General features: G+C 45.4%; 10 protein-coding genes and 6 non-coding genes across 16 annotated transcripts; 8 read left to right on the plus strand and 8 right to left on the minus strand.

Moving 5' to 3' along the window:
- Positions 1-154: 154 nt before the first annotated feature.
- On the minus strand, positions 155-511 carry VTP21DRAFT_5550 (uncharacterized protein; the record flags this gene model as incomplete). The annotated part of the gene is made up of 1 exon (XM_069396084.1): positions 155-511. The coding sequence occupies one exon, from the start codon at positions 509-511 to the stop codon at positions 155-157; it is 357 nt and encodes a 118-aa protein (XP_069248118.1).
- A 44-nt stretch (positions 512-555) lies between these two features.
- Positions 556-783, minus strand: VTP21DRAFT_5551 (uncharacterized protein; the record flags this gene model as incomplete). Its single annotated transcript, XM_069396085.1, has 1 exon — positions 556-783. One exon carries the CDS (start codon positions 781-783, stop codon positions 556-558), a length of 228 nt encoding a protein of 75 aa, XP_069248119.1.
- A 1639-nt stretch (positions 784-2422) lies between these two features.
- Positions 2423-2498, minus strand: VTP21DRAFT_t226. Its single transcript has one exon. It is a non-coding gene; the product is annotated as a tRNA-OTHER (tRNA).
- An 87-nt stretch (positions 2499-2585) lies between these two features.
- VTP21DRAFT_t218 lies at positions 2586-2657 on the plus strand. Its single transcript has one exon. It is a non-coding gene; the product is annotated as a tRNA-Gln (tRNA).
- Positions 2658-4054: 1397 nt separating this feature from the next.
- VTP21DRAFT_5552 (uncharacterized protein) lies at positions 4055-5631 on the plus strand (the record flags this gene model as incomplete). Its single annotated transcript, XM_069396086.1, has 4 exons — positions 4055-4265; positions 4347-4639; positions 4737-4844; positions 4918-5631. 4 exons carry the CDS (start codon positions 4055-4057, stop codon positions 5629-5631), a joined length of 1326 nt encoding a protein of 441 aa, XP_069248120.1.
- Positions 5632-6067: 436 nt separating this feature from the next.
- On the minus strand, positions 6068-6835 carry VTP21DRAFT_5553 (uncharacterized protein; the record flags this gene model as incomplete). The annotated part of the gene is made up of 2 exons (XM_069396087.1): positions 6068-6627; positions 6715-6835. 2 exons carry the CDS (start codon positions 6833-6835, stop codon positions 6068-6070), a joined length of 681 nt encoding a protein of 226 aa, XP_069248121.1.
- Positions 6836-7877: 1042 nt separating this feature from the next.
- On the plus strand, positions 7878-8666 carry VTP21DRAFT_5554 (uncharacterized protein; the record flags this gene model as incomplete). Its single annotated transcript, XM_069396088.1, has 1 exon — positions 7878-8666. The coding sequence occupies one exon, from the start codon at positions 7878-7880 to the stop codon at positions 8664-8666; it is 789 nt and encodes a 262-aa protein (XP_069248122.1).
- Positions 8667-9087: 421 nt separating this feature from the next.
- On the minus strand, positions 9088-9169 carry VTP21DRAFT_t225. The gene has a single exon. It is a non-coding gene; the product is annotated as a tRNA-Leu (tRNA).
- A 95-nt stretch (positions 9170-9264) lies between these two features.
- On the plus strand, positions 9265-9341 carry VTP21DRAFT_t219. The gene has a single exon. It is a non-coding gene; the product is annotated as a tRNA-OTHER (tRNA).
- A 1618-nt stretch (positions 9342-10959) lies between these two features.
- Positions 10960-11041, minus strand: VTP21DRAFT_t224. The gene has a single exon. It is a non-coding gene; the product is annotated as a tRNA-Leu (tRNA).
- Positions 11042-11121: 80 nt separating this feature from the next.
- On the plus strand, positions 11122-11194 carry VTP21DRAFT_t220. Its single transcript has one exon. It is a non-coding gene; the product is annotated as a tRNA-Ser (tRNA).
- An 891-nt stretch (positions 11195-12085) lies between these two features.
- VTP21DRAFT_5555 (uncharacterized protein) lies at positions 12086-13174 on the plus strand (the record flags this gene model as incomplete). The annotated part of the gene is made up of 4 exons (XM_069396089.1): positions 12086-12134; positions 12229-12371; positions 12427-12571; positions 12852-13174. 4 exons carry the CDS (start codon positions 12086-12088, stop codon positions 13172-13174), a joined length of 660 nt encoding a protein of 219 aa, XP_069248123.1.
- A 428-nt stretch (positions 13175-13602) lies between these two features.
- On the plus strand, positions 13603-17397 carry VTP21DRAFT_5556 (uncharacterized protein; the record flags this gene model as incomplete). Its single annotated transcript, XM_069396090.1, has 9 exons — positions 13603-13904; positions 13980-14251; positions 14323-14472; positions 14584-14950; positions 15032-15271; positions 15332-15604; positions 15676-15837; positions 15920-16772; positions 16864-17397. The coding sequence occupies 9 exons, from the start codon at positions 13603-13605 to the stop codon at positions 17395-17397; spliced, it is 3153 nt and encodes a 1050-aa protein (XP_069248124.1).
- A 616-nt stretch (positions 17398-18013) lies between these two features.
- VTP21DRAFT_5557 (uncharacterized protein) lies at positions 18014-19597 on the minus strand (the record flags this gene model as incomplete). The annotated part of the gene is made up of 4 exons (XM_069396091.1): positions 18014-18889; positions 18984-19163; positions 19236-19427; positions 19508-19597. 4 exons carry the CDS (start codon positions 19595-19597, stop codon positions 18014-18016), a joined length of 1338 nt encoding a protein of 445 aa, XP_069248125.1.
- A 1116-nt stretch (positions 19598-20713) lies between these two features.
- Positions 20714-21442, minus strand: VTP21DRAFT_5558 (uncharacterized protein; the record flags this gene model as incomplete). Its single annotated transcript, XM_069396092.1, has 3 exons — positions 20714-20912; positions 20994-21292; positions 21371-21442. 3 exons carry the CDS (start codon positions 21440-21442, stop codon positions 20714-20716), a joined length of 570 nt encoding a protein of 189 aa, XP_069248126.1.
- A 273-nt stretch (positions 21443-21715) lies between these two features.
- VTP21DRAFT_5559 (40S ribosomal eS28 domain-containing protein) lies at positions 21716-22084 on the plus strand (the record flags this gene model as incomplete). Its single annotated transcript, XM_069396093.1, has 2 exons — positions 21716-21796; positions 21893-22084. The coding sequence occupies 2 exons, from the start codon at positions 21716-21718 to the stop codon at positions 22082-22084; spliced, it is 273 nt and encodes a 90-aa protein (XP_069248127.1).
- Positions 22085-22276: the final 192 nt, after the last annotated feature.

Consider the following 22276-nt stretch of genomic DNA (forward strand, 5'->3'; position numbering starts at 1 on the left):
ATCCGCAGAGCCGGACACGCAGGCCTTCTACGACGCATTCCCAGCCTCACTGGAAGAACACAGGTTAATAATGGGAGGCGACTTCAACACACATCTCGATCCAGCAATTGACCGCACACCACCAGCTCCCAACTCCCAAAACCGCAGAGGCTCCTCACATCGACTTCGGGTAGGGGAGGAGAGGGAAACGGGCCACACATTTTAGGACACGCCCTTCCAAGGCGATGTCCACGTCAGAAAGGATAGTGTCTGGGTGTGTAGATAGTATGGCAGAATGGTATGACCATATAGCTGGTCGGCCCCATTCTCTTTGCCATGGGTGATTGTCATCTTCGTTCTCGGCCGCTATATGTGCTTCTGAGTGTGGGTGGTTTGCTTCGTCAGGGGAGTGAATTTCTTGGAGAAGGATTAGGTGAGGTTTCGATATTAGCTTCAGCCAGTTAAATAGTGTACGTCTTTTTTGGGGGTTAACTAAACCCCGAGTGTTGAGAGATAGGATCGATATAGACATTGAGTAATGGGATATGGAGTTGGGGTGGGAGGTATAATTGTGAATTAGAAGGAGCTGTCCTCCATTCTGTCACTTTCCATCCCGTCGGCATCCACTGCTTCCACGTCGTTTATATAATCTTTCTTGGGATCGTTTGGGTTCTCTGGCTCTATGGTCTCGTTTTCTTCCAGTCGTGGGTTATGCTGACTGGCTGAGCTCCCTGAGGTTGTGCCACTGCCTCTGCTGGGAGCTCTGCTGTCGGCCAGTGTTGAAATCTGAACGACGGCTGCCATTGTTTTGCTTCTGGTTACCCTTCCGGTTGGGTTGTCGTTGGATGAGGGTTGGGTCACCACCTTATTAGTTTCTTTTTTTTTGATCAATCAACGTTTTTTTTTTTCTTCTATCGTCGTGAATCCTCTATTTTGTCTTTAAACCTGCAATTCTAAACTATTATATCCATACAAAGTACCATTGAATTTAAATTAAAAACGCGAAAATCGAATAGCGCGTATTTATTTCGCCTCATAATCCACTTTTTTAACTCTCCTTAATTGTTAATTAAAGCATGATGAATGAAGGAAAGGACTTTGAAAGCTTTCTCATTCCTTGAATTCGTTGGGATCTTTACAGCAATTAAGTTGGGAAACAAAACCATATGAAGCTTTAAAATTGAATCAAAACAGAATGATTAACAACATTAAGCTTGGAAAATATAGTGTTCCGTGTAGACGATCCTCACAGTGACAATACGAATCTTGGTTGCTTGGTTGGTTAAGATTTGTCATGATTGCTTATCATCCCATTATACAAATATGCTAGCGCGATGATATAGGTAGTGTTGTGATTGCGAATGCATGACATTGTTTTTTAGTTTCAAGACAACATTATTATTACTATCACAATGGTAATAAAAAAGGAGGGATAGTAAAATAATAGAGATAATATTATATTCAATGGCAGAGATGGAGAATAATGAATGGATTATATCTGTACAGCCTATCCAGCGCTGGTTGTATATATATATATTTGGAGAACCCTCTAAAAGCTCCAAAAGGAGCCAATTGTGGAGCGGCGCCGCATTTTCACCATCTGAGTCCGCTCTTTCGGTTTGACAACCACAACTGGACACTCGCATTTATTGAAGAGTGCATGAGATACGCTACCGATCAGTTTGCGTTGTATTGTATTCAATCCACGTGAGCCGACTATGCACAGATCAGTCAGACAGGAATGTCTCCAGGGCCGAGAAGATGACCCCAGAAACACCCCCTACGGCCGAGAGTTCACTAAAAAACCCCCAACCGGTGTATCTTATTAGTTTCTTTATATTTTTTTTTTTGGATCAATGCCGAGTCTTTATTGTATAGGAAGACTCTAAAATACAACTGTTACATTATTATAAGCAATAAAGTGAAAGGGAAGCCAAAGTTAAAGCTTTGTGTGATATCGTAGATCGAAATGATATGTTGGTCATATCGACTTTCAGCTCAAATAGGTGAGGGAATGGTGAAACTCAACTAACTGTGGATATCAAAGGATAACATGGAGGTGGGGTGGGGAGTAAACAAATGGAAAGAGAGGATAGGAAGGGGATAAGGTAGGGATTACTGCGTTATCCCAGTATCAGTGCCGCTCCGATCGCTCCTTCTCTAACCGCACCCACTTTGAAATAATTTTTTTTTTTGATCAATTAATGGGAACTTTTATTTAATTTCCATATATTACATGAAGTTAATGTCAATGAACTTAACGAGATATAGGTCCTTGATCGATAGACTTTCAATCGATATGCGTGTATCGCAGTTGTCGTGTATAGCATGTACGTGAAACCGATGTAATCTTTTGTACTTATCGTAAGGGCGGTCTTTTCAATAATCAAGACTCAGCTTCTGATCAAGTGGATAGCAGTCACAAACTAAGAGTAAGTGCTGGTGGGGGAAGTGGGATTCGAACCCACGCCGTTCTCATCGGCATCCCAGGGATAGTCCACTACACTAACCCTCCCCCCCCCCCCACTTTGAAATAAAATTTTAGGTCTTCTGTTAACTGGACAATAGGTTAAATTCATCACGGTCCATAACAATAAACAGTCACGGGTTCTATGGTGTAATCGGTAGCACCCAGGACTTTGAATCCTGTAACCTGAGTTCGATTCTCAGTGGAACCAAATATGATATTATTATTTTTTAACTCTATAATTAAGGACAGCGTATATGCTTTCATACTTTCATAACAATATTGAATGCTATTGAATTTTGGAACATTATTTCCCTTGGGAATAGTGGTGAGACTCGAGGATACTGCATACTCAACAGTGGGTTCAATTCTAATGCATATATGCAGTGTTTTAAGGGGGGTTATTGGTAATTAGTGTAATTAGTTTGGATTTCCTAATCATTCTTCTACAGGAGATTTCCGTTTTCGCTTAAGCTAATTCACTCTTGTTTTTGTCTCTCGGATTTCGGCTATTCCTTATCTCAAACCTTATTAAGTGAAAATATGGCAGTTCTGACAGGGAAAGCTTTGTCCTAACCTATCAGGGTGTTGGGAGTATGGTTAAGGTGGAGCTTATCAACTTTACTTACAACCATTGTATTACTCTGTTTCTTCTCTTGGTCATTTTCTTTGCGAGCCCTTCTTCTGTGAATATTCTATTAGCGGAATCTCGAGCCGGACAAAAATATGCGTTGCATATGAAACAGGGGTAGACATCATGTTCTTAGTATCCATTGTGAAAAACGAAAAAGTAGAAAATAACTAGAGGGAAGAAAACTACTACAAATGTTTCGTCGTGGAGGGGGTCGGTATCTCTTCAATCAGGACAGAAAAGGCTTAACTCTGTCAGATAGCTTTTAAAATAGGATAGAGATGACTGACTCACGGATAAAACTTGATGTTAATACCGTCCGCCTCCGCTCTGGGGCCTATGACTAGGAATACGGTCACCAACAGCGCTTTTTGTAGTTAGAGGAGCGGTATAAACAGGGGTCTCCTCTAATTGGAGATAAATAAGCATTAAGGGAATTCGGGTCAATCTAGCAGGTTTAGTGAAACGTCCAGGAGAAGTTGAAGCGAAGAGTTGATGACTATCGATCGTGATGGGCTCGCCTTGTGTACGCTTATCGTTTTTCTTAGAGAGTGCCTCTGGTTTTTTTTTGCTTGGGGCCTTTTGAACCACCTTCCTTTTGGCGAAAAAACAAGCAGGGGCAAATCGAATACAAACATCGGAAATTGAAGAGCTGCAGTCTAAGAGGTCCTTGGGGGCTGAATCACAGCGCTCTGCTCAAGGATGCACAGCCGAGCAGAGGAGCCGAGAAAAGTGGCAAACCCTGCTGCGCTTAGTAAGATTTTTGTGGCTCCGTTTTTATTTGTAGTTTGCCACCGTGCGATTGGATGCTGGCTAGAATTTCGATATCCGAATCTCAAGTATCCACAAGGCGAGCGGGTCCCTCTGTTGCTCTCTCCTCTCCTTCTTAGCTCTTGTTCCCAGGGACTCAGCTCTGCAAATAATAAAATAAACTAAAGATAATCAAGGGGCAACAGTATATCCGATATCGTCAAGCTATGATACCAAAGCGTACTGACTCTGGCTACAGTCTTGAACGCCAACGTAGTTCTCACGACCTCGCATCGCTCTACTCGACCGATACTAATCGGTCCAACGGGTACGGTGGTTATCCATTAGAGCCACTGCAGCAAAATAACGATTATGTGGAAGGATTTCTTGACGATTTTTCCGAATGCTACATGGATGACGATGCTGATGAATTTATAGGTAAGTGCCAATTTGCCCATGGTTAATCCTCGTGGTTGTGGAATTCACTTTCCTTTGGAAAATTGTCGTTGTTGATACTAGATGCTGAGCTCAATCACCGTAAGCGAGAGAGCGCTGCTCGTGAAATTTTTCAATCCGAGCGCTCCTACGTGGCTGGACTGTGCAAAATTCGTGATATTTTTCTTGTTCCGCTGACTGCCCGCACTAAGACCACGCACATGGGTAGAGCCATTCTCATGCCTGAAGAGGTGCAGGCAATCTTTGGCAACTTGGAACAGATTGTGGAGCTCCATGAGCAGATGCTAAAAGAGCTTTCGGAAAGAGAAAAGATTTGGGGTCCAACCCAACTAGTTGGTGATATCTTCATTAGATACGTAAGTGCCGGAGCATGATAAATTCCACGATACATTAGTAGAAATGAGTAAACTATATCAGCTGCTAACTCGCGCTTTCTCAATACTCTTTTTGCAGTGTTCCTATTTTCGGTTATACGCAGCATACCTAAAGAATTTTCCAGTTTCAATCTCGACTCTTGAGCGCTTGTGCAAATCGAATGCTGCATTCAAAAAGCTTCTCAATGTGAGCCACTCTTCAATTGTTTTATTATTTCCCTACAATGTATTGATTTGTTCCTGTCTCTTTTGCATTATAGCAATGCAACTTGGATATGCGATTAGAAAACATGCCTTTGCAATCGTATCTTCTCCTCCCCGTTCAACGCATTCCCCGATACCGTCTTCTGCTTGATGCTCTTCTCCGCCGAACCGCAGTTCTTCACCCCGATTACCGCCATCTCGTACGCTGTGTTGAACAAATCTCAATTATTGCCGATGAGGTCAATGATCATATCGGAGAGGCCGAAAATCAACGCCGGATCGTTGAAATTCAAAGCGCTATCCTCAATTTGCCCTATCCCCTTGTGCATCCTCAGAGAAGATTGATCAAGGAGGGCCATGTGCAACGCTTGAACGGAAGCAGTAATATTGAGCAGCGCGTGTTGTTTCTCTTCAATGATCGACTTGTGTATGGCAAGGTGAAAGAGAGGGGGATCTACAGTTTCAAGGGAATGCTTGATCTGATCAATGCATCGGTTGCGGAAGTGGACGGACAGCCTTGCTGCTTCCAGATTTTACCCGGAAACGGGGAGCGATCACATCTGATCCGAGCTGGAACCCCCGTAGAACAGGCGGAATGGATCCAAGCCTTAGAAAGTATAATACCATTGGTAAAAGTGGAAAGGGATGATATCTCTTTGAGGAGTGGCTCATCTTCATCCACAGGAAAAGATTCGGAAAAACGCGGCCTAGCAAAAGCGCCGAGTTTTGCATTTGTTGGCGTTGGGGTGGGAGCATTTCCTATAGGCTAATTGCCTTGATCACACCGCCATCCTTTGTTTATCCATGTTTTGTTGTCCTATTCCCTTTGCTTGTGTATTTATTGTCGCTTTTTCTTTTGTTATTTAGCCTGTAATTGTAGTGTAGTATTCCCCCGCTCCCTATTTTTTTAGAGTTTTTTTTTTTTTTTTGAAGTGCAGATATATTTACACTGATATCACATTGTTAGAGTGTGGAGAAGAGTTTTCTGTTTGAGCGATTGCATTGAATTTTATATCATATATTCGAACAATCAGATGCGTACGCGCAGAAGGATCTTATAAATAATTCCTAGCCTTCATAAAATCTACAAGAAAGTCGGAAGAAAAAAATCATAAAGCAAAAGAAAGTAGCATTCGCAATACAGGCAGTAGTATAGAAACAGATAAATATATGAAGCTGATTGGTCGGCGGGTCTGAAGTGCATAACTAATGCTTCTCTTCCACCTTTTCCAATTCCAGCTTTGCTCGCTCAACGAGCTCCAACAACTTGGGATCTTTCTCGGTCACAAGGGCGCGTAACCATCCTATTTCTCGCTCAAGCTCCTGCACGCGAGCCTCGAGTCTTTCTGCTTTCTCGGTCATTTCGCGCGCAGTTCGCTCTAGAGCTTGTTCCCGCAGCTTCTTTTTAATCCGAAATCGAGCCGAAGCCGCAGTGTTGCGCCTACGCTTGTCCTCCTCTGCAGCCAGCCGAGCCGCCCGCTGCTGGTCCTGCAAAGGTTGGGATTCAGAACTTGATTCGGATGAGGTGCTGCTTGTAGGTGCGGGATTCTCTTTGGCACTCACGGAATGAGATGCTTCAGAATCCGAGAATTGGACGGAAAGTTTGCGAGCGGCAGCTGCCGCGGGGGCGGTTTGTAATGACTTCGAAGGAGGATCGGTTGAAGTAGCCGCCGCAATGGTGTGGCGTCTCCCTGGGGTGGAAGATGCATTAGCCATAAAGATAGAGGTCAAAGCGGCAGCAATTTGATTCTGTCCCATATTATGACCTGAATAAGGGAGATTTCATTAATCCACGAATCTAGGATCAGTGGAAAATACTCTTTTTATTCTATTTATTGATGACTGTTCCTCACCCAATTTATTAAGTCCTAGTTCACCATTGTTCAAAGTAAACTGCGCATTAGCCCACACATCGAGATCGTTGACGTCTGCTTTTTTGACATCAAGGTACTCCGGAGGTAGGTGTTCGTGCATGGATTCCAGATTTAACAGTCAGTCACGAGAAACTATGATGCGAAATCATAAAACTCCCTCAACAAAAACAAAACAGTGTCAGTTGAGCATCGGAAAGAGCTATCGGAAGAAATGCAAACTAAGAGGAAAACCCCTCAACCAACACTATGAATTCAGGGAACATCGCCGAGCTTGATTTAGCGGGGGTGGCCAATCAACTCTCCGATCGATGGTGAATTTTTATGAAAAAATTCTTCGAGTGATCCCTGAGGAAGATCCGAATTAGAATCCCGATTTCCCAGTATAGGCATATTATCTAGGAGTATGGCTAGTGAAAATGGTAATTATAGTGATCGCATCATAAAATGGCGCCATCTTATTGCTCTTTTAAATCGGATAGAGGCGAAAAAAAAAAAACTTGAATAAGAATTGTGGAATAACCATTTTCGATTTTAATGGGTTTATTATTGTCATCATTTCCACTCGACTTATTCCGGTATGCCCTTACTTAAAATCAGGCGAAAACTATAACCGATATTAGGCGGATTTTGAACCTGGTATCGGAGCACGATGTAATTATGATCCAGGCTACCTACTACAACACATGACTCCATCATTTCGCGTTGTAGAATATTACAGCTAAAACGAGAGATTACGACGAAAGGGCCCAACCCTAACTGTGATGAAAAAAAAAAGGAAAATAAAAGAGAAGCTGTGCATTGCCCTTCTTCGGTGATCGGCCACCATTTTCGTCTTAGGTAGAAATATGTCGTGCAGCTACATACAGTTCTTTTGTTAATATTGGCTGAAAGTGGGTCAAGGTGATATTATTATAACGACTACTTTTTTTTTCTATGTAGTTCCTCGTTTTTCTTCTTTTTTTATAACCAACCGCTTGTTCATTTACTTTTTTTTTCTCCCTTGACTTTCAAGAGAAGCTTTTAAAGGTATACCAAGAGTCAGGCTATAGGAAGTAGTGAAGGATAGGAGCGTCCCCTCCCTTTTTTATATTTTGCCATATAAAAGATACATATATACAAGTGTACAAAGAAGAAAAAACATAATGAGTTATTGCTACGATTCACCTCAGAAGGGAAGTGTTCCTATATCTCACCTTCTCTCCTCTCCTCGTGAGGCTGGTTCGCCACCACGACACGCGTATCCGGGGCCGACCACACCTTCTTCATCTCACTCAATGCATAGCCATGAACCACGTTCTCTTGGACTTCATCCTCTTCCCTCTTCCACCATGGGCGAGAATCACCTTCCACCCCCTCCTCCCCCTAACTTTTTAAACTATGGGCGGCGATTCTCATCTCCTTCGACGGGAAATGCTCGCTTTTTGCGACCCTTTCCTAGCCCTCCTCCCCCTCCTTCCTTTTTGCCCACTACCTCATCGGCGTCAGCAAGGGGAATGCATACGCCAAGCGCAGATGTAGGCCTTCGCATTTCTCCTCCATCGAGTTCGCCACTGCAGCCACCGCCACTCAGCATCGAGGAGCGGCGTCAGCGAAATAAACAGGCAAGTGCCAAGTATCGTGCAAAGAAGCACATGCAGCATGTTGAGATGCGGCAGCTGATTCAGACCCTCACGGAGCAGAATAAACTGCTGCATCATCAGCTCGATGAGGGTAGACGCGAGATCGAGCGGCTGCGGCTGGCGTGCGACAAGCTACGAGCGCGCTGCATGGCAGATAAGGTGCTGAAAAAATTGAACACAAGTGGCGAGAAGCCGAATGAGTGGGAGAAGAAAAGGAAAAGAGGTGCCTCTTCAGTCGAGAGTTCCCCGGTGTCCTCGCCGGAATCACCCTCTCCCTCGGGTTGTGCTTCCCCCGTATTCTTGCCGAGCTGACAAAGATATTGCGGCCCTCTTTAATTTCATAACGGCTCCTGCTCTCTTAGCGCTTTATTAACCCTTTTCTGGAGGGTGCGAATGCAGTCTATTCACTTCTTTTTCTTTGTACCACCCCCTCTCCTCAACTTGTAAACCAGCATTTTTTTTTACTCGTTTTTTACTCGTTTTTGCTTTGTACTAAAATGTTGTTAATGAATTGGCGCGTTACTCCAATGCCTTATTCCTTATCTTCTTTTTATATTTCACCATTTGTTCTCATTTGCTTGTTACCTCTTTCTTTTTATCCAAGCTAAGCTAAGTATTTGTTGTTCTATTTCTTTGTATGAGGAACCATTGTTAATAAACTAGATGAGCCTAATCCTCAGTATCTGTTTATTATTCCCCCATTGACAAGTCACGGAGATAGACCAAAAAAAATTGACGAGAGTGGGATTCGAACCCACGCCTCCGAAGAGATCACGGCCTTAACGTGACGCCTTAGACCGCTCGGCCATCTCGCCCAATTCCTGTAGTTCGAGGTGAAAAAAGCAATATGCTCCATCCATTTCACTATTTTTTTCGCCCTTTTTCCTTTTTATTCTAAAATCCATGAGAGGGGGGGGAGGGTTAGTGTAGTGGACTATCCCTGGGATGCCGATGAGAACGGCGTGGGTTCGAATCCCACCTCCCCCACCAGCACTTACTCTTAGTTTGTGGCTGCTGTCCACTTGATCAGAAGCTGAGTCTTGATTATTGAAAAGATCGCCCTTACGATAAGTAAAAAGATTACATTGGTTTCACGTACATGCTATTCACGACAACTACGATACACGCATATCGATTGAACGTCTATCGATCCAGGACCTATATCTCGTTATGTTAAGTCCATTGACATAAACTTCATGTAATATATGGAAATTAAATAAAAGTTTCCATTGATTGATCAAAAAAAAACTAAAATCCATGAGAGTTTGCTGCGTATTTCTCAGGACTCCATGTGCATCGATAGTATAGCAACTAGCAAGCAATATCAAGTGATTAAAAAAAATAGGTAGCAATACTATTTAAGAGAAATCCAACTACAAAAATGGGAGGCTAAGGGGCAGCACCTGGGAGATTTTGACGTAGAGGTCTACCCATCCATCCCTTATTTACCCCCGCTCCCTTATGATAAATACTATCAAGTGGACGTAAAAAATACGCCCTAAGAGAGTAAATAAACCTTTTTATTCTAAAAATGACTGACACAATTATTTTTCACTCGAACATTATCTAGGAACTAAGTTATTAAAAGCAATTTAGGTCAGTATCAATATCAGGGCCAATAATAAAATTAAAAAATGTCGGCCCAACTATCGGTTGATTGACTGGACTAGAGCTGCTCCTGGTAAAGTGGCAAATCCATAATACATTCACAGAACAATCTTTACTGTTATTTTTTTTTTTTGGTCCATTTTTGTTGATTTACATAAGCCCGCTCCCGTATGTTTACGGAATGAAATTATCCAGAGCCGTAATTGTTGAGTCTAAATTTGGCAAAATTTGGGGCCTAAATAAACTGACCACCAGAACCTTCATTGCATAACAACACCAAGTTGGAATGGATGCATTTGAACTGTAGCTCGTTCGTATCGGGATAAGCGTCGTTCGGCTGAGAGAGGAGTGAATGGAGGGGAAGTGAATTATTAGTGCCACTACATCCCTTAATTAGTGCCGAAAGTACCTAGCATTGTCCATTGTATTACTTTAGTGGCCAATTGTTGTCTCCCGCTTTTGACCGCTAGATCAGTGCAATCCACGTCAAAAGTATGTAAATGATTGCAATCCAGCTGAGTGACTAGAAATTCATAAAATCATTAAAGCTAAATAGATATAAATATTGTCGTATTGATGCCCTTTGCTGTTTTCAAAAAATATTACCATCGCCAAAATAATTTCATAATGAAAAAAAGTTGGACGGGGTTCGAGTTTATGCCTCCAAAGATCATATGGCCTAAACGCCAAGAGTAAATGTGAAAAATTTTAGCCGCGCTATTGGAGGTCATGACGAAATAAATTGCTTAACTGAGGAGTGACAAGATGCAAGGAGAGATTACTTAGTGCCGAAGCCGTTTGTTTTATCTCTCCTCTCATCCATGTATTATCCCTGGACCCTTTGTGTTAGTAATGCAGTAAGTACGTCAATTTCTGCAATCTGAAGAGGAAGCTAAAACATCAGTATAACTGTGAAAGAATCTGCTAGAATGAGTTGATAAATGTAATTTTGACAATATTTGTCACTATTGCAAAAATTGACTTTCGAAAAAAAAATTGACGAGAGTGGGGTTCGAACCCACGCCTCCGAAGAGATCACGGCCTAAACGTGACGCCTTAGACCACTCGGCCATCTCGCCTTCGAAAGGAAAAAGTTTAAATATTACTATATAATATAAACCATTCTGACCCCCCTTTTTTTGCGACAAATCGAACCCCGGGGAGGGTTAGTGTAGTGGACTATCCCTGGTATGCCGACGAGAACGGCGTGGGTTCGAATCCCACTTCCCCCACCAGCACTTACTCTTAGTTTGTGACTGCTATCCACTTGTTCAGAAATTGAGTCTTCATTATTGAAAAGATCGCTCCTACGATAAGTACAAAGATTACATCGGTTTCACGTACAGGCTATTCACGACAACTACGATCCACGCAAATCGATTGAACGCCTATCTATCAAGGACCTATATCTCGTCATGTTAAGTCCATTGACATTAACTTCATGTAATATATGGAAATTAAATAAAAAGTTTCCATTAATTGATCAAAAAAAAAAAATCGAACCCCCACCCCACTTCTCATGTTCTTCTTTGATATCCACAGTTAGTTGAGTTTCACCATTCCCTTACCTATTTGAGCTGAAAGTCGATATGACCAACATATCATTTCGATCTACGATATCACCCAAAGCTTTAACTTTGGCTTCCCTTTCATTTTATTGCTTATAATAATGTAACAGTTGTATTTTAGAGTCTTCCTATACAATAAAGACTCGGCATTGATCAAAAAAAAAATTGCGACAAATCGAACAGTTTCGAAGCAGGTGGTGCAAATTGGGGGTGATTAAGGAAGGAGCAAATAGAACGGTTCTAGAACTGGATTGACACAGAAGCCCCTACTTCCACTCCTTCTTTTCCTCCTCTTCCACTCTCCATCTCACTAATCAAGTCATTATCTGATATCCATAGCTAGTTGAGTTTTACTACTTGCCTACCTCTCTGAGCTGAAAATCGTTATTATCAACTTACCCCAACTACAGTACTTCCTCTATACTTAGCCTTCCTTTCGTTTTATTACTTTCAATGATGTAACTATTGTACATTAGAGTCTTATTATACAATAAAGACTCACTATTGATAAAAAAAAAACCGATCTAATTTTTATTTTCCGTCACATTGGGCCATATGGCGTTGGCATCTTGCAGTATTTGGGAACTACACAAAGGCTTCCAATGTTTGCTCCAGAATAAAGCCGACCTGTTTTTCTTAAAAATGTGACTAGTATTCCTTTGATATTCAATCATTCTACAAGCATGCTCTCCGCGTAGCAAATATACAGAATCCCACTGACCAAGATGAGAAGCCGATTCTGAAGCAGTTTAACACGAGCCCACCTAAATCCTCCTTCAACCCAATAGCATTCAAGAATTCGGGTTTCAAATTCTATCTGATACCGTGGCATGGAGCATATGTTAGACCAGGATAGCAATCGCAATGGACGACCTAAGGCATGGTTTGACACCTAGTGTAATTTTCTATCCGCTCTACTTCTGTCGATCCAAAGGCACCGACTGAAGGCCCAGAGAGGAAACGGCGAAGAAGGGCTCAAGGGTAAACTCCATGCTAATCCAGTACAACGAGAGTCCAAAGATAGTTTACGACTTTGTGGAAGTAAAGAACTTGGACCCTTTTAACTTTTAATCATTGGCCCCTTGCACTTTGAATGTTCATAAACAAACGACCGGACACACGAACTCGCGCTCATAAAGGAGAAGGATTGCACTAGGTTTCATAGAAATATATGCCTTGGGATGGTTACGGCCGCTTTCCCTTCGCAACCACTCTCCCCCTTACCGAGCTCAAGGGCAACGGGGGAGGGGGGGTCATGGCTCGGCCTGTTTTCTAGCAATGCCTTGACTCCCTCCTACTCGCGGACACCATTTCGGAGCAGGTGCAGAAGAAAAAGCCACCAAGGCCGCGAAGCCACTGTCGCGGTCAGCCTGGCTGTCTCACCCAGGAGCGTCCCTACGGCGCAGCCGGGTTGGCCGGTGGATATTCTACTCTCGCCCCCAATACGCAATGGCCGCAGCCCATTTGTTCCGCAGCGGGCGGGCGGCCGGCAATCCCTCCACAGAGAAGAGCCGTCAGGGAGAACGAATTGGAGAGGGCGGGCAGGGTCCAGATCTCTGCCGCGTCCGGGATCGGCGCTTTCTAGAATCCCGCAAGCCGCAATGGCGATTGGAGAGCCGCGCGGCAGCGGATTCCCTTTTTTAACCTAAATTAAAAACACTGGAAGCAAGCAGCTTGCCCTTCTTTTTCCGGCGCGATGCAGGAGGCCCAGAGGGCTCCGGGGGGCGTGACTGCGGGTAGGGTGCGCGCAGGCGGTCGGTTGGAGCCAAAAAGTTTATCCTGATCGAGTCATATTGGCTGGGAAGCCTATGCAATGCACTCTGGGAAAACAATCGCTCATCCTCTTTGCTATCACCCCATCCCCTCGCCTCTCGCCCTCCCCGCCAAAAGCGCCCGGCTCCTTTTTTCTCTCTCCTCTCCCGCCCTGCACCTGCTCGCAGATACCCTCCGCGGAGCAATGATCGTGCGCGCCTTGCCTCTCTCCCCCTGAGCATCCCCTGTCGCCCTCGATCCCCAGCGCTTACTGAAACAATCCCTGCACCGGCGCTCCCAAGCAAGCCTCGACGCGTCTTATGAGAGTCTTCCCCAATCCCTCGCTCCGCGGCACGGCCCCCTCCCTCTTGCTCCTCCTGCTTCTCCTGCTGCTGCATCCCATTTCCGCGCAAGACTCCATTGCATCCAAAAGCCCCGAGGCCCCCAACTTCATTAGCCAGCGCTCCTCCCTCGATGGCATCTCGCTCATCCGCAACACCTCCGATGGAGCCGTTTTTATCTCGCCCACGAGCAATACCACGGGCTTAATAGAGCTGAGGATTGGCCTGCTGCTGCCCTACTCTACCAACCAAGATGCCTACATGACGGCCATTGTTCAGAGGTAATCAGAGCGATGGATATGGGCCCATGCGCACTTCTTTTCTTATGGCCTGTCTTGCTTTTTATTTTTGCTCAGCTGCACGTCTGCGGTGCGCATGGCGGTCAACGAGATCAATTCCCAGCAGATCATCAAGGGCGCCTACGTGACTCTGGTGGAGAAGGACTCCTTCCCCATCGTCCCCGGAAAGAATGTGTCGGGGTCAGCAACCAGCATTTTTTCGGCGGTGGAGCTGCTGCAGCACGGAGTCGTAGGCATCATTGGGGATATAACAAGTTCGATCACCAAGGAAACCGCGCTGGTCAGCAGCCGAGTCGGCGTGCCGCAATGCTCGTTCGCCGCGTGGGCACGTAAGTCGGAGTGGTATGAGAGCTCGCGTCTGGAGACTGACTCGGAGACCCTTCTTCTTTTTACACATTAGCGGAGCTCTCCAACAAGAAAGACTACGGATACTTCTTCCGCACAATCCCGTCAATGTACATGTATGCTGACGTCCTTCTGCACTTTATGGTCAGCCAGGGATGGCGCCGCTTCGCTATCCTCTACAATTCCGACGGTGACACCACCAGAAGTAAGCCATCCTTTGGGTACTCCTTGGTCACTCTTGCTATAGCTTTTCTTTTTTTTTTTCTTCTCTCTCTCTTCTTCTTTCTCTCTATCTTTTCTATGTCGCCTCGAACAGTGTTCGATCACGTGAGTAGTCATGCTAGGGAGCTCAATCTCGAACTAATTATGATGCAGCCCTTCGACGACGCAGTCATTGATCCTCTGAACATCTCGCTCAACCATCTCAAAAACAGCGGGGCGCGTGTCATCATCGTGGTCGCAAAGCCCTCCGTCCAGATTTTTGTACTGCGTCGGGCGCGGGCGCTAGGCCTCTTGAACCCCGAGTTCGTCTGGCTCTGCATGGGTGCTGCGTTTGACTTTTCCTCGCCAGACCCCAATAATCTGTATGATGGCGTGTTTGCGGTGTACAACAAGTACATTCTACCGGGATATCCTCCATTCGAGGAATTCATTGGCAAATGGAATGCCCTGGATTCAAAAGAGTAACTGAATTCGTCACGCTACTCTTAAAGGCACACAAAAGTTAACCACGGCATTTTCGTTGGCTTTTTTTTTGACTAAAGGTATCTCTATGCTGGACGCAACCAGATCATAGCCAACGAGGGGCTGGCGTATTCATGCATGATGATGATGGCTCTGGGGTTCAACAAAGCTGTGCAGAACTCTCCCAATCCGGATCGCACGCTTCGCCAAATCACCTCCTTGAGGCTGTCGGATGCCCTTACCCCCCCCGCCTTCAACACAGGATATGTGGGGCCAGGCGGGCCGATGGTGCTCAATAACGAGGGCGACCTCACGAACGGGTAAACATCGGTAGAAGTCTCCACATGTCCATGACTTTGCTAACGATGCCTTCTCTCCAGCAATTTCATCCTCTTCAACATGCAGAATGGCAGTTTGGTTAATATTGCCGAGTTTGGATTCGGCAAGCTTAAACTCACTGGAAGCCCCGTTTATACGGGTGGGTCGTCCATTCCCCCGTCGGACACGCCCTCGACGGTAGCCATCAACCCGACCTACGGATCGGTGGGAGGCATTTCGGTGCTGATAGTCACTGGCGCGGGAATGGCGTTTGTTCTCGCCACCATGGCGATCGTGATTATTTACCGAGAAATAGATGTATTCAAAGCGTCTAGGTAAGTGGGAGCCGAATGGGATATCATTGGCCCCATGCTGCGGAACGCGTCTTACCCCCCCTCTATCTTAGTCCCTTATTCTGTTGCTTAGAATTGGTGGGTTTTATGTTCGCCTATATCGGCGTGGTTTTATGGTTAAATGTACCAACAGCGACAATGTGTGCACTACGGCCTTTATTCTTATGTTTGGGTTTTGCACTCGTACTTGGCAATATTGTAGCAAAAAATTTTAGGTGAGAAAATGGGGAAAGGAGAAAGGGGGAAGGGGGGAGGAGGCAGGCCAACCGCCCCCCTCCCCTCCTATCCCTACGGCAGTCTTGACCCATTGCTGACCACGGTGCTTTACTTTAGAGTATATCGTATATTCGATAACGTATTCGTTTCCCGCACGGTGATCCATGACTCGCAGCTCATCAAGGTCACTAGCGTTTTTCTCGGCATCGAGGCCCTCCTGCTCGTCCTCTACCTCTTTATCTCCCCTCCCCTCCCCGAGCTCATCAATGTCGGCGAAGGGATCTTCTACTGGGATTGCAAGTCGTACGGCCCCGCCAGCTTTACCTTGTTCCTCCTCCTCTTCATTTACAATGCGGGGCTGATCTTCTCCGCCACCTTTTTGGCTTTCAAGACCCGCAGAGTGTTGGGGAATTGGAACGAATGCAGGCAAATCTCCTTTTGCGTCTATAACATCCTGCTCGTAGTATGTATAGCGGTGCCGGCCGCGTTGTTGCCAACCGAGGAGCCGTACACAAAACACTATGTGCAGAATATTGCCGTGCTGTGGGGCACCACCATTAGCGCGCTGATCCTATTTTTGCCCAAGCTGTGGAAGTTTTTTAGGGGCGGCGCTGAGAACACACCCCCCGCCAACATCATCATCACCGCCGGGAGCTCTCCCGAGGAGCTCTACAGCGGAGACCTGGACCCCGTGGGCGGCAGTGGCGTGCTGAGCGGAGAGAACGGGGCTGCAAACGCGGATGGGATCCTCTGGAGGCGAAAGCAGAGTTTCGGTGCCAGCATATCGACGGTGGGGGTGTGCACCTGCGAAACCCTGGAAGGCCGTCTGCCCATCAAAGTACAGTATCGCTACTTCCCGTTTCTAGGGCGGTGGGAAATGGCACGAGTCGCCGTGTTTCCCGACGGGCAATATTTTTCCTATATACCAATCGATGTAGGTAGCTTTGGGTTGTCGCAAGTTGAATGGACACTGCGAAGATCACTAACTCCCCGCTCCCTCTTCTTCTTGTGTTGGTTGGCAACAGGAAACGGTTAGCACCGGGTCCATTTTCCGATATCGATCCTGTAGTATCGTCAGCAATGGGCCACACTCCTACATCTTCCGCGTCCATGGTACCGGCTGGAAGGAGTTTCTTTTCCAGGTGAAGGATGCAGAGACCCTGGCTCAGTGGATGCGCTGGTTCGACAAGGGCGAGAACTTGTCGGGCTTCTCGTCTGGCCAGTCCCTTGTTCACGAGAGCCTAACTGGGTTGGCGGTGGAGTATGCGAATTATAATGCAGACCAAGAGGGGAGCAGCGGAAGTATACCGGGCACCGTGGCGGTCACCATTAGCGGGAGCGGAAGCGAAAGTGGGGGCGATGAAAAGGGGAATACCCAGGCAGAAAAGCGCGAGACCCCCAACCTCCCCCTTGCAAGGCACGGCCCTCCGCGAAGGGTAGTATTGAGGCGTGCTTCGTCCGGGTTGGAGAGAAGAAGTCCCCGCCCGGCTAACACGATGTTGCGGAGAGCTTCCGTGCAGACGGAAACGGGTCCTCGAAATCATTCGCCGCAGCAATAAATAGCAAATGTAATAATGATGGTGGTGGAGGAGGAGGAGGAGGAGGAGGAGGAGAATACGGAAGCGGTTGCGCCAGGCGTTCTTGGGAGGAGATGAATAGCGGAGCGTGGCGTCCGGTGAAATCATCATGTTTATAGTATTCCTGCACATCATCATCCTTAATGATATCAATCCTATTGATAGTATATAGCATACCAATGTTTTCCCTTTTGTCATTTATATCCTTGTGTTTTGCTTGTTGGGCTCTTCTTTTTTTCTCTCTTATTTTCTTTCTATTCCTCTACTCTACTTTCGTTTTGTTATTCTGCTTTTGAATTTTCCACCCCTTTTCTCTGTTCATCGTTTCGAATGTTTGTATATATATCCGATCGTATTTAGTCAAAATCTAATAAAGTTCAAGCTTTATATCAGACCCCCACTTCTGCTTCTAAGGGAGAGAGCATCGAGAGGGAAAGACAATAAAATATAAAAAGGCAAATACAAGGTAGTTTGTGTAATAAACATTCTGCTCTATAGGTTTATTCCGTCCTGTTCTAAATTAAAACCCCCAAAACACTTCTCCGCACGCAACCCTCCTCCTCTCACCCTCCTCTTTCCCCACGGGTTTCCCCTTTTGCTATTGCTTGCTCTTGGCATGCGCATCCAATGGGTAATGCTCCGGGTATTTCTTCACCAGCTTTAGGAGTTCTGCTTGCTGCTCGGCAATATGGGGCGGGAGCACGTCGTAGACGTCCTCGAAAAGCTCGGTGATGGCGGGCTTCTTTCGCTTTTCCGCCGCGCTGAACGCCTTCAGCACATCCTTTCTTGCCGCGGCACGAAGCTCCTTTTCCTTGTCAGCATCCCACCATCCTCGGGCCTCCAGCCATTTCCGCATCCGGGCAATCGGGTTGTCCAACCGCTGCCAATCCTCAACCTCCTTTTTCGAGCGGTAGGCCGAGGAGTCGTCCGACGTGGAGTGATGGCCAACACGATACGTCATTGCCTCAATTAAGACGGGCCGCTGGCCCTCGACAGCGATCTTGCGCGCAGCCTTGGTGGCGTTGTACACGGCCCATACATCGTTTCCATCCACACGGAGGGTGTCGATGCCGTACCCAATTCCGCGAGATGCAATCCCGTCCCCTTTGTATTGTTCCAAGGCGGGAGTGGAGATGGCAAACCCGTTGTTGCGGCAGAAGAAGATGACCGGGCACTTGAGTGTGGCTGCGATGTTGAGAGCAGCGTGAAAATCTCCCTCTGAGGCCGCGCCCTCGCCGAAGTAGCACATAACACAGTTCTGTTTTCCAGCGCGTTTGAGCGCATATGCGGCCCCTGAAGCTTGGGGGATTTGAGTGGCCAGGGTGGATGAAATGGTTTGGAAGTGTAGTTGACGTGAGCCGTAGTGCACAGGCATTTGACGGCCCTTGCCTTTGTCGGCTTCGTTGCTGTAGCACTGGTTCATGAAGTCATCAAGGGTGAAGCCGCGGTACATGAGGACGCCTGCTTCGCGGTACTAATTAAAGAAAGGGAGGAGGAGGGGGGGGGGGAATATGACCCATATGTAAGCAAGCTGAAGAGTGAAGAGCACAGAAAAATCAAATTCCCACCTGTCCAAATATCTCATCTTCAGGATCTAATGCTGCTGCACTTCCAATAATGGCCTCCTCTCCGTGGTTGGTCATGTAGAAGCTGATACGCCCCTGTCGCTGGGCCTCGTATAGAATCAAGTCCATGTTGTTGAGCGTGACCATGTCCTTGTATATTTTCAGAGCGAATTCTTGCGTCACCTATCCAACATTAGAATCCATCAGCGGTTGAAAGTGGTCCATAGGAGAGTGTTGCGAATGATGAGGGCTTACTTTAGGTTCCTCTTCCTTGTTAGCTACCCGCCCATCAGAATCCATGACGCGATATGTCGAGATAGGGTTCATGTTGGAAATGAATTTCAGATCCTCGACAAAGTAAGATTCTGTTGCTCCAGGAAAGCGCACCTTTTCGCGTTTGCCATCCTTTACGAGCTCTTGGGCCAAAACTGGATGAGTGCTCAGTGACTAGGATGTAGGAGAAAGGGTCAGCGAACGGGTCAAAATGAAGGAGAACTTAGCAGGATAAAAATGAAAAAAATAGCTACCCGACACACAGTGCGCGTGAGTGCGCCCAAGTTCTGGCGTGTAGTATGGCGTAATGCAGCAGATGCTGTGAGGACGGAGCGGCTTAACATTTTGATGCTCTAAGGCGAGACGTATGTGGGAAATAGACCTCGAATTGAAAATAAAAGATTTTTGTGGGGCAACCGTGAGAATTTTTTCATAGAATTCGACGTCACCTAAGTCCAATTCTACAGTAACCGTGTCCGAGGACTTCGCTCACACGTCGCGAGTATCGTGTATGGGGAGAATGTTCTCATACTAGAGATATTCCCTAGGTGTCTTTATTATAGAGCTCGAGCAACGCTAAAGAAGTTCATATAGCAAAGAGGAATATTCCTAATCAAATTATATTTGCCATTATTTTGAATCTGATGAAAATGGCGTGTAGATTCTTTCAATGCACTATCAATACATGCAATTTCTCCTACTGCTAGTTGATATGCTCGCATGTATCGCCAATACGTTCTTATGCATATAGCATTAGGGATTGCTTGTTAGTATAGTGTGGCTGCTTTTGTTCCCTGTTAGCTTGCACTATAGTTCATACTCCCATCAAGCATTGAGCATGGCTTTCAATTTTAGTTCGAATATGATTGTCAGATACGGCCATTACTATATGAGTCGGAAGCAATAGCTGACTCTGATGGGTTAGAAGAGGAGGACTGATGGGAAAAGAAATTGGAATTAGTTATGGGCCGGATACAACTTACAACTCCTTAAGTCATCACTTTCGCAGGTATATATGCTTTTAATTTAATAGAAAGATAGCTCAATAGATAGGATTAAAGTATCTTCAATAATTATTATAATGAGGCGTGTAGCAGTACGATAGATAGACATGGTAAGAGCAATTGCTTCTAAAGACAAATGTAGCCTATCATCCCTTGGCACATCGAACAAATATTTGACGAGCTTTTTGCCAGCCGAGGATACTCTCGGACGAAGTAAGAGTAAACTCGTCACCTCATATATTTCTGCAAATAATTAGACATGACAATAAACGGCAGGTGTAATGAAATAAAAGAACATGGCACACAAAAACAATATATTCATATTCAACCCATTTCATGAAATATCTATTTTTCCCTATTAACCCGAGAGAGCCCACTCATCTGCAGTTCCTTGGTAATCTGACAAGTGAGAGGAAAAAAAATAAAACAAAATAAAATTGCTATTGAAGAGTGCTTTCATTTTCCTCGTCTAAAGCTCTTTTTCTGTGTCCATGGCACATAGCGGTACTTGATCATATGCTGTATCTGCCGTCTCATCGTAACCACGAAGAGGAGAATGAAATACACAATTAGAATGGGGGCATATACCGGGACATCGAAGAGGGGAATGAAGCTGCATACAAAAGCAGTAAAAATGGCTCGTGTAGACCAATACCTTAATAAGTGAAGGCAGAGTCAATTTAGGGGGCTAATGTTTTGCAAAACAGTATTCTCATTGACATGTCAAAATACGTACCAAAACTTAAATTCGGGTAATCTCCGGATAAATGGTCGCATCTCCTCATCTGCTCGTGTGGGCAAAGCAGGTCCCTCCTCCATCTCATCCATCTCTGCATCGAGTTCTAAAGCTGGATCGAATTTAGGACTCAGAAAGGCTAGCAACAGGTTGAGCAGATAGATTCCAAGCGCATAGGTGACAATGAACCATCCCTGCACTATAAAGATCCGAAGAAGAAAGATGAGAAGAGAAACTCCGGTCACTGCCCACCGCTGAAGAGTGTATGGAGTAATGCGATCCATGTAGTATTGGAGACGCTGTAAATATATACCGGTACAATGGAATGGATCAGATTTAAAAAACTAGTCTCATGCTAATTCAAACACAATCCTCACCCGCTCGATGGCCGTCTTATGTGCGGTAAATGTGTTCTCGGATTCATCTGAGCCAAAGTTTCCACCGTTCATTACTGCTCTGAATTAGAGGATGTGCTTGGCAATTTTTTTGGAAACTAGAGAGTGTCTCAGGGAAAGCCATTGAGATTGAAAAAAAGCAGTCCTATTAGCTTGCTCGTGCTAAGCCTCCCTGGAATTTGGATTTTTTCTTGCCTTCCGAAAAATAATTGTCTCTCTCTTTCTCGAGGCATCCATCTACTTGCCAGTACTAAACAATCTAGTAAAATGGTAAGCTTTTCATCAACACATCCATCCTGTATCTTTTGAAAACCATCGCTTTTAGAGATGGATGGATACGTGAATATGCTCAGCGGGCTGTTCTGGTTCTGCTTGTCTCATTTGAATGACACTTCTCATTCTCAAAGTGTTCATCATTTTCACAATTTTTAGCCCACCTTTTACATAATGTTTGTCTATACCCCCTATTAATACCTCTCTATCTTTTTATTTTCTCTCTTGCAGGAAGGTATCAAGCTCGCCAAAGTTATCAAAATCCTCGGACGCACTGGCTCCCGCGGTGGTGTGACCCAGGTCCGCGTTGAGTTCATGGATGACACTACCCGTCAGATCATCCGCAACGTCAAAGGCCCCGTTCGTGAGAACGACATTCTCTGTCTCCTTGAGTCTGAGCGTGAAGCTAGACGGTTGCGTTAAAGAGTCATTTTGATTTGTGTGTTGCATCCATCTATTTCTACTGATAGATGGTGCTAATTGCTCTTTTGTATGATCCTCAGTCTATAAAAACGCTTCGTTTATTCAATAATTTCTCTATTACTCTCTGCCCTCAAATTTCTGGTTGACACATAAAATTTACATCCCTCGATCCTCTCCATTGTATATAAAAAC

The sequence above is a fragment of the Calcarisporiella thermophila genome (genome assembly GCF_041956535.1).
Source record: "Calcarisporiella thermophila strain CBS 279.70 unplaced genomic scaffold VTP21scaffold_22, whole genome shotgun sequence".
NCBI lineage: Eukaryota > Fungi > Calcarisporiellomycota > Calcarisporiellomycetes > Calcarisporiellales > Calcarisporiellaceae > Calcarisporiella > Calcarisporiella thermophila.